Source organism: Neofelis nebulosa, chromosome 13 (assembly GCF_028018385.1).
Source record: "Neofelis nebulosa isolate mNeoNeb1 chromosome 13, mNeoNeb1.pri, whole genome shotgun sequence".
Lineage (NCBI taxonomy): Eukaryota > Metazoa > Chordata > Mammalia > Carnivora > Felidae > Neofelis > Neofelis nebulosa.
The window spans coordinates 59,923,040-59,933,719 of NC_080794.1; the positions used below are offsets into that span (position 1 = coordinate 59,923,040).

Below are 10,680 nucleotides of genomic sequence, written 5' to 3' on the forward strand. Positions count from 1 at the left end.
GAGATGGAGGTTATGGTAGTGTCTTCCACTGAGTCATTGACTTTTGGTCCGTGCATCAAAAAGCAGTCCCTCTGCCATTCCAGGACACTCCTTACAAAAGACCATCTAACTTAAAAAGTGGTTGCCTCTGGAAAATATTGTAGGGCTACTGCTGGGAAGTTCTCAACACAGACACCTGTTGAAGTTATGGTAACAATAATGCAGTAACTAATACTTCTTGAAAGGAAATGAAGGTAAATGGCCCACCACTTGGAGTATGGAAAAAACATCCAAGTTGGGTGGTAGAAACATCAATATTGTCCCTCATCGGCACTCCCCCCTTCCCCAAACACACACACACACACACACACACACACACACACACACACACGTCCCAAGGAGTTGTTCAGTCAAGCTGAACAAGTTTGTCAAAGTCACAAACTTTACAGCAGGGCTTGCTCCTACTCCAAATGTGTCAGAAGCTTCTAGATCTTACTGTCTCCAGTGACTCATGCTGACATAGCAGGCTGCCATATAAGCCCCTACCAACTAATCAAAACAAAACATAACAAATAATATTGCCACTCCCTTCTCTCGCGAGTACACAACTCCCACCTCTTATTTCCTTCCTTCTTCCCCAGTTCTTAACAAAAAAAGGAAGCAATGCAGTAGAGAAATGATTCCAACTTCTGGTTTTCATCAGAATCACTTCTAGAACTATTTTAAAAAATAGATGCCAGGATCCCAGACCAGACCCGTTGAATCAATACCTGAAGGTGAAATATGTTGATAAAGCCCTACAAGTAGTTCTGATGCTTAGCCGCTTCTGGGACTCTGCAAACTCCAAAACTACTCAGTCACACTACAGACTCAGCCAGGAGGAAATTCCCAGTGGCTTTTTGTTTTTAAGCACACAGTGATTCTGTGTAAAGATGAGGCTTCTCAAGGGGGCCCTGTCAACCAATGTACACTGTCCCTGGAATAATCTACCAGCAGGCACTGTTCTAGGGGCTGAATACAAAGGCACAAATCTCTGCCTTTATGGAGTGTACATTCTAGCGGGGGAAACTGATCATCATACTTATCAGTCTGTGCCTCATTTCCTTCCAACCATGCTTGCTGTATTAACTAATCTAATAAATCCATCCCTGCTGACATCACCCAGACCAGATATCTGAACTTTCATAAATGCAGTTTCTTGGAAACACAATATTTTATGACAGAGGAGGGCCCTGGAGAATGGGGATGTCAGTCCAGTGATCAGACAGTAGACGTTGTCACATCACACCCAGTAGGCAGCTGTCTACACACAGGTAACCAGAAAAGAGATGTGCCTTTGAGATCCAACTGTTGGCTCTCCTGGGAAGCTTCTTGCTTTCCCAAGCCAAGCAAGTGCCTGCTTCTCCCCAACTTGATTAATGTGAATGATGGTAGATATCCTTAGCCATGAAGGTCTGGTTCATCCTAAATAAAAAAAAAAAAAAATATTCTTGCACTTGAGTAAAGTGACAACACTCTTATCACGTTTATTACATTAATTGTAATTTGTCGTAAAATAACCTTTGCATTTTTACTTTAGGATTGAGAGGACTCTGAAATGTAAAATGATGGAATGGCGACCTAAACAGCCAACACGCTGGAATCGACAATGTACTTATATTTTGCAAAAAATCCTTCCTAAGCTAGAACTTGGCACTGGAAGCTTTGTTTTATCTGAAGAAGAGGGTGAATTTGAAAGACTACTCCAATTTTATTGGGTATGTGTATGATTTAGTGCATTAGTGACATTTGTTGTATCTATGTTGTTAATTGCTAGGGAATAGTAATCTTCAATATCCCTGAAATGCTTTTTTATCTTGATCCTAGACAACAGATGATAAGGCATTAAAATACATTTATTTGTAGACTAAGCAATTTCAAATAGACTGAACAACTATTACCATGACCACACTGCATGACATTTTCTTGATATGTTTTATGTTATATAGCCACAAAGTTTGGAAAAAGAGATGAACAAAAGAAAGTCACCTGTAAATAAGAAATTGAAAAATGATCTCTGGATGGTAGTAATAGACTAGATTCTCTGTCCTTGGTTCTGGGCAAGAGGACTCCAGGCAAGCTTTGATACCTTTCACATGCAAAATACTCCCAAATTTCTGTATCCAGCCTGGTCTTCTTTCCTGGCCTCCTTTCTTATATATTTGCCAACACATTTGTCATCATCTTGGTTGGTTAAAAGGTATCTCAAACTCAACAAGTTTGTAAACAGACATGGTGGGCATTTGGTATATTGTTTTTCCCCTACCTACCACCAGCTCTTGACATCCTGTCACTGACTCTTCCCTGTGAATTGATCCAATGGGTTTTTGAAAGCCCCAGCCTCCCAAGAGTGAGATTCTTTCCCCCTACCATCTCGTAGACTAGACATTTTCTAGGGAAACCCTCTGAGAGAAGAAAAGAAGGAATCTGTCTGGAGTTAAGTACTTAAGCTGTCAAAGAGGGATCTGTGGGTGCTATTTGTTCATGAATAGAGAGGAAGTTGCTTTTATTTGCATTAAAAAAACAGAATTAGTAGTAAACAGGTAAGCAAAGCAATATAAGCCAAGGTTAATATAAGCCAAGGTTTAAAACGTGTACTTTCTTTGTAAGATTATCTACTTAGTAACACATAATCATAAACTTGAGCTTAATCTTGTGGTTTGGATTCAAACCCCGGTTCAACCATTTATCACTAGTTTTGACCAAGTTACCTAACTCCTTTATACTTTCCACCCCACTGGGCAAGATAAACAGGGATAAAAATAGTTAATCTTGTTTGTGGTTCTGGTGAAGATTAAATGAGCTGCTACTTACCACAGCACCCAGCACTTAGCAAGTGTTCCGCAGATGTTTATTATTATTTGTATTACATGTGAGAGGCCTTGTGTTAGGCACTGGGGTTATGACAGTAAACAAGACAGATACAATCTTGTGCATTCACAGAAACTACAGGCTAATGAGACAGACCAGAAAACATGTAATTGCAGTCTAGTTTACTAAGTAAGTTAGGGAAGGACAGCATCCTATTGCAACCACATAGGAAGAACACATGAACAGATTTAAGGATCAAGAAAAGCCTCCTGAAGTAAGCAATCTAAGGCTTGAAAGAGGTTTCTGATTGTTATCTGCGTCTTATTAAATAGATAATTTTACATAGGACCATGTACCATAATCCTTTCATCCTGTCACACAGTTGTCACTTAATAAATATAAATTGAATCAGTGTTAAATAAATTCTTCCATAATGCTCACTTAAATACCTCATTTGTAGGACCAAGTAATATTCCCATTGGCAGTTTGCTATTCTAGAAAGGGTGCACGTATTTGGAGTGTTAAGTGTGAGGGCTGTGGTATCTGGCTTTGCTCCTCTCTCTCTGGAAAGTGGGAATTATAGTAGAACCTACCTCATAAGGTTATTTGAGGATTAAATATGTATGTGAAGCAATTAGTACTGTTCCTGGAACACGGTTGATGAAGTTTTGGGGGTGATAGTGGGGTCTGTGGGGTCCAGAGGCAACGGCCAAGAAAGAATTCTTGAAGATGTCTTTGGTGCAAAAAGGTTATTTTTTAAAGCATGAGGACAGGACCGGTGGGCAGAAAGAGCTGCCCCGGGAGCAGGAGGAGAGACTGGTTATATACTCTGGAGTGGGGGAGGTAGAGTCCAGGGGAAGTTTCCAGTGAGATTTTCATATGCTAAAGAAGACTCACGAGATACTGGAGGCCTAGCTATTGTCAAGCTAAGGTTGTTTTTCCCTCTAGCAGAGCATTAACAGTAAGATAGCAGGGAGTTCCTGGAGAAACATTTTACTCCGCCAGCCTCAAGTGTTTGTCAATGGGCTGCAGGTTATAAGGAAATTTAATTCTATCTACCATTTTCTTCTGCCTTTGTTTCCCACATCAATTGTAAGCACCTAGAAAATAACTTTACTTTGTGACTACCATTTTTTGAGGCTTCTGTAATATTTTTGCATACAGTAATTCCTGATTGCCTACATGCCTGTAGCATGGGTTTACATGTTATTCTGTCTTTTGTCTAGGTCACAGGATTTCCTATCCAGATGCCATACACTGATGTGCAGTCAATTATTGACGCTGTGTATCAAACTGGAATTCACTCTTCTGAATTTCCCCAGACAGAATTTGCTCTAGCTGTATACATTCACCCATACCCAAACAACGTATTATCTGTGTGGGTCTACTTGGCTTCCTTAGCTCGACATGAGTGAAAAGGAAGAAGGAAAAAGGAAAAAAATATATATATAGGCTATGGGCCCCTCGCCCAAAGCAATCAAGACTTTTCTGGTACTTTAGATTTTGCTACTTATCCTCAAATCCAGCCAAATGTGAGCCCGATTTTTGGTTCTCTTATAGAGTTAGGCACCATGGAGACCCACTCCCTGAACCTTTGAGAATGAGTCTAGATGACCTCCCGACCTCTTCAAGGAAAACATTTCAGTCAGTCTGGTGGCCTCCGGTCACTGTCTACAGTGGGTCTTATCATGGGAAAGAAGCACTTCTGGCCCCTACCTTTTAAGCCAGTATTACTCAAATCGTAGGCCTCACACCAGCTCAACTGAATCACCTGGAGAGCATTGTTGAAAATGCAAATTCCCACATCCCCCTAAGACCTACTGAATGGGAACCTTTGGTAGTGGAGCTCCAGAACCCACATTATTTTAAACAAGCTCCCTAGATCATTCTGATGACCTGTTAAGAGTGAAAACCCCACCTTATAGAATGTTGTCATTACCAAAGTGAGGCTGGTACTTTTGATGCGGGTTCTGATGCAATTCCAGGTAGAAGATATTCAAGTACAAACTCCAGGTCATTGCCTCTCCAAAGATTATTTCACTGGTTAAGAGTAAAAGAAAAATCTGCCAGGTGGGGCTGAGGGCTGAGGTCAGCTTCTGGGGCCTCCTAAAAGTTTTCACTTGGCATGCTACTGACTTGAAGTTCTTTCAGCTCCTAGTATTTGGAAGGGCTTCCCAAGAAGCTCTGTCTAACATGCTTTCCCGATTCTGTGAGAAAGGGAGAAAATGGTCTTACCAAATCTCAGGGCTCCTTTTCTCCTTAGTGAGGAGTCCGCCATTTTGCCTCTGGCACTTTTCTGCTGCTTTCCTTTCCCAGCAGTGACTCCAAGGAGGCCTGTCTAGATCCGAGGAGCCTTGAGAGAGAGTGGACAGGGATCTAAGTCAGAAGCGCTGCATTTTCTTCTATTTGGTTGTTCTGTGCTTCACTGAGGAAAGTATTTATACAGTTTACTTAAATGTTGCATAATTACTTACTCTAAAAAAAAAAAAAAAAACCAAAGGTACAGATTTCCAAAGGTTGATGAAAGCTTTTTTTGTATGAGGTAAAAACAGGAGAAAGAAAATTCACCTCTCCCACAAGCTGGAGTTTCTTGGGTCACTCTCACAAGCAGAGATCCCCCCAAATACATTCCCAGGGACTCCTCAGTCTGAATTCTGTCCTGCAATGCACCTGCATGGGCAGGTGCCAGGGAAGACCTCATTTATGTGCAGTGATGTTAGTCTTGGACGAAACTTGTGACTACCTAAGTAAAATAGTAGAGATGTGGGTGAGGAGAACGCTTTTTCTCCAAGGTTAAAACCTAAGTGTGTGTATCCCCTAGCTGATCAGAATTTTTGTTCTTATTTGAATGTTCTATGAAGTTTTGTTATTAGCAAGTCAACCATATTGATTGGGGTAGCAGTAAATGATGTCTATGGAAAGACAATGTTGACAAAAAAATACTGAACTCACGCAGTTCATTTCTGTGGCATCTTCAATATTTACATAACTATTTTGTTAGTTATTTATGGTTTTCAAATTGATAGGCCACTTAAGTTAGGTAGAAAGTGTTCATAGGCAAGCATAGAGAACCCTTCTGTATCATATGGTTTTTTTTGCAGGTGTATGGATTTCTCAACTAAAATTTTTTCCCTAAAATTTTGAAACTGTGTAATGAACCATTTTTTCATTTGTCTATTTTAAAAATAACATGATTTTATTTTTAAATTTTTATTTTAATTCCAGTTAGTTAACATACAGTACTTTATTATTAGTTTCAGGTGTACAATATAGTGATTCAACCCTTCCATATATCACCTGTTGCTCATCATGTCAAGTGCAGTCCTTAATCCCTATCACCTATTTAACCCGTTCCTGCACCCACCTCCCTCCTGCTAACCATCAGTTTGTTCACTATAGTTAAGAACCTGTTTCTTGGTTCGTCTCTCTCTCTCTCTCTCTCTCCGAATTGCTCATTTGTTTTGTTTCTTCAATTCCACATATGAGTGAAATCATATGATACTTGTCTTTGTCTGACGGGCCTATTCCACTTGGCAATATACTGTCTAGCTCCATCCGTGTAGTTGCAAAGGGCAAGATTTCATTCTTTTTTTATGGCTGAATAATAAATATTCCATTGCATATATATATATATATATACCATATCTTCTTTATCCATTCATCAATCAATGGAAACTTGAGCTGCTCTCGTATCATGCCCATTATAAGTAATGCTGCTATAAACATCAGGGTGCATGTATCCCTTTGAATTTGTATTTTTGTATTCTTTGGGTAAATACCCAATAGTGTGGTTGCTGGATTGTAGGGTAGTTTTTTGTTTTTAAATATTCATTTATTTTTGAGAGGGTGGGAGCAGAGAGGGAGACACAGAATCTGAAGCAGGCTCCAGGCTCTGAGCTGTCAGCCCAGAGCCCAACGAGGGACTCAAAACCACAAACTGCAAAATCATGACCTGACCCAAAGTTGGAGGTTTAACCAACTGAGCCACCCAGGCTCCCTGGGTAGTTCTATTTTTAACTTAAAAATACATCATTTTATTTTTTTATATTAAAAAAATTTTTTTAATGTTTATTTCTTTTTTTTTTTTAAAGGAAAGTTTTTCTCCTTTATTTTATTTATTTATTTTTTTTAATTTTTTTTTTTTTAAGTTTATTTATTTTTGAGACAGAGAGAGACAGAGCATGAACGGGGGAGGGTCAGAGAGAGAGGGAGACACAGAATCGGAAGCAGGCTCCAGGCTCCGAGCCATCAGCCCAGAGCCCGACGCGGGTCTCGAACTCACGGACCGCGAGATAGTGACCTGAGCCGAAGTCGGACGCTTAACCGACTGAGCCACCCAGGCGCCCCTTAATGTTTATTTCTGAGAGAGAGAAAGAGACAGTGTGAGTGGAGGAGGGCCAGGGAGAGAGGAAGACACAGAATCTGAAGCAGGCTCCAGGCTCTGAGCTGTCAGCACAGAGCCCAAAGAGGGGCTCGAACTCACAAACTGCAAGATCATGACTTGAGCGGAAGTCGGACACTTAACCAACTGAGCCACCCAGGTGCCTCTCATCTTTTTATTTTTAATGTACCTGTATAATTATATTTGGAGTGAGTTTTTTATAGATAGCATACAGTGGTTTATTTTTTAAATACCTTCTGACAGTCTCTTTTTTTAATTGGCATAGACCATTACATTTAATGTCATTGTTTATGTTTGGATTTAGGTCTACCATTTTTCCTTTCTGTTTTTGTTCCACTGTTTTTCTTTTCTACTTTAGTAGGTTATTTGAACATTTCTCAGTATTTTATTTTAACGTATGTGTTAATTTTTTTGCTGTATATTTTTTAAAGAGTTCTCTGGGGATTGTACTATACATACTTAACTTTGCACAGTCTACTTAAAAATCTGCTTCTACATTTTACTACTTTAAGTGCATTGTAGAACTATCACCACCATATAGATTTCTTTACACTTCCTCCTTTATATATATGCCTATACACACACACATATATATAAAACGAGATTTATATATTATGTGTATAGTTTTCATATATTTGTGTATTTGTTTACATATTTTACATTTTATTTATTTTTGAGAGAGCGTGCGCGCGAGCACACAAACACACACGCGCCCGCGCACGAGTGGGGGAGGGGCAGAGAGAGGGAGACACAGAATCCGAAGCACACTCCAGGCCGAGCTGTCAGCACAGAGCCTGGCACGAGGCTCCAACTCACAAACCTTGAGATCACGACCTGAGCCGAAGTCCGACGCTTAACCAACTGAGCCACCCAGGTGCCCCTATATTTGTGTATTTAAATAGAAAGAAAGGAAGGAAGGAAGGAAGGAAGGGAGGAAGGAAGAAAGATTTATTATAAAGAATTGACTTATGCAATTATGGAGACTGAGAAGTCCCAAGATCTACAGTCAGCAAGATATCGTGGAGCACAGGAGAAAAAAATGGTGTAAGTTCTAGTCTGAAAGCCAGCAGGTTTGAGACCCACAAAACTCCAGTGTTTCAGTTTGTCTGAAGGCCAAAAAAAGGCCTATGTGCCAGCTCAAAGCATTAAGGCAGAAGGAATTCTCTCTCTCACTCATAGGAGGGTCAGCCTTTGTGTTTTATTCAGAACTTTAGTTGATTAAATGGGGGCCACCCACATTAGGAATGTATGCTATTGTGATATAATAGACATGCATTTGGTCTTTGTCCCAAGTTCCTGATGAAAGACCTTCTAAAACCCTTGGAATTTCTTGAATGATAGGGATAAGAAGAGTATCTTCTAATATTTATAAGAAGCTCTTTCAAGCATACCTGAGTTTATACTAATGATGTGACTCTTGGTGGACCCCTAGATAGCTTCTGGATGGAGGCTGGGACCAACCATGTGATTAGGGGGTTGGAACTATCAGCCCTATTCCCTGACCTCCACGGAAGGAAGAGGGGCTAGAGATCGAGGTAATCGCCAATGGTCAATGGTTTGATCAGTCATGCCTACATAATGGAACCTTCATAAAAGCCCTAAACAACGGGGTTCAGAGAGTTTCTGGGATGATGAACACACTGAGATGCTGGGAGGGCAGCATGCACAGAGCAGGTATAGAAGCTCCAACCCCTTGCCCATACGTTACCCTACTCTATCTCCTCCTCCATAGTGTATCATTTATAATAAACCTGTAACAGTAAAGTCATTTCCTGAGTCCTGTGAGCTGTCCTAAAAAATTACCAAACCTGAGGAGGGAGTCACAGAACTCTTCATTTATACCCAATCAGTCAGAAGTCTGAAAGCCCCAAAACTTGCGATTCATGTCTAAAGTGGGGACAGTCTTCTGGTACTGAGCGTTTGTAGGATATGGCACTACTCCAGGTAGACAGTGTCAGAACTGAATTGAATTGTAGGACACCCAACTTGTGTCTAGAGGGTTGGCAAGTGGGTCAGTGTAAGGTTGTGAATAAAAACATTTTTATTCAAACAGGAGGGCAATATGCTTTACCCAGTCTACTGATTCAGATGTGCATCTCATCCAAAAATACCCTCACAGACACATTCAGAATAATGTTTGTTCAAATGTCTGGGCAAGTTGACACATAAAATTTAACTGTCACAACCATCTTACCTGGAAATGGAACATTGCCATATAGCATTTTCAAATTTGGAATACCTCCTTGTTGATTAGAGATTATAAATGTCTACATATTCTGTGCCCTATTTTAAAAAATAGCCTTGACAACTCTCTTTAACATTCTGCATTATGCTAAAACAGTTTGGAAACGTAGTCAAGGAACTCTTCCATGCCATGTTTATAACAGGTGTGATTTACCTTTTTATGACCACTCCAACTGCTAGGGGGTGAATACTTTAGAGGATAGAACTAGTGGTAATACAACTCATTAAGAAATTATCGTACAAGTCCAAGTAAGAGAGGATGGTACCTTGGGCTAGGATGTCGAGAATGGACACAAATAAGCTGTACTGACTTGAACAGCTCTTCCCTTCAAAAAAAATGTTTGTCTCTCCAGAAACTTAGAATGTAATCTTATTTGGAAATAGAGTCTTTACAGATATAATTAGTTAAGATGAGGTCATACTGGATTAGGGTGGGCCCTAAATCCAATGATTACTATCCTTTCAAGAAGAGGAGAGGACACAGACACAGAGGAGGGGGTGCTGTGAAGAGGAAGGCAGAGATTGGAATGACATAAGCCAGGGAACACCAAGGTTTGCCAGGAGCCACCATAAGCTAGGAAGAGGCAAGGAAGGATTCTTCCCTAGAGCCTTCAGAGGAGCATACTGACAACTTTATTTGAGACTTCTGGCTTCCAGAACAATGAGAGAATGAACTTTTGTTGTTTTGAGCCACTCGGTTTGTGATAATTTGTTATGGCAGCCCAAGGAAACTAATATAGTAGTAGACCAACCCAAGACATATTTTGGGGGTAACCAACAGAACTGCAGTTATGAAGCATACTTCTGAAGTATCAAAACAAGCAAAGAACAAAGTGTAAGACTTTTACTGGAAATAATTCATTCAACTTCAAGTTAAATGTAGTAGACTGAACACAATTTACTCCCTCTCAAGTGGACCACACAAGTGAATAAAAGCTAAGAAACTAGAAAGGAGATAGACGCATAATAACCAATTTACCAGACCACAGGAAGCTGAAAATGAAATGCCTATAGATTCAGGGATGTTGGGACTTTTCAAAGTCAACAAAGAACCTCAGAAAACTCAGGACCTGCGACACTTTAAAGATGGAGGTAAGGGTAGAGATACGAGGTGAGTTAAAAATAGCAGGCTCAGTTAAAAGTCTTTAAAAGGAATGGCTATACCAAAATATCCCCTTCCTCATCCTTTGTAGCCAGGCAACTCT

General features: G+C 40.2%; 1 protein-coding gene across 4 annotated transcripts in view; it reads left to right on the top strand.

The window, feature by feature from the left end:
• CC2D2B (coiled-coil and C2 domain containing 2B) overlaps nt 1-6,796 on the top strand; it is a 96,834-nt gene extending 90,038 nt beyond the window's left edge. For 3 of the 4 annotated variants that reach the window (XM_058697291.1, XM_058697292.1, XM_058697293.1), the window contains 2 exons: nt 1,559-1,736; nt 4,056-6,795. In XM_058697291.1, the coding sequence (XP_058553274.1) occupies nt 1,559-1,736; nt 4,056-4,244 (367 nt within the window). In that variant the 3' untranslated portion in view covers nt 4,245-6,795. Of the gene's footprint in view, nt 1-1,558; nt 1,737-4,055 lie in introns of all 4 variants that reach the window. The other variant, XM_058697294.1, reaches the window with a different exon arrangement.
• Nucleotides 6,797-10,680: the final 3,884 nt, after the last annotated feature.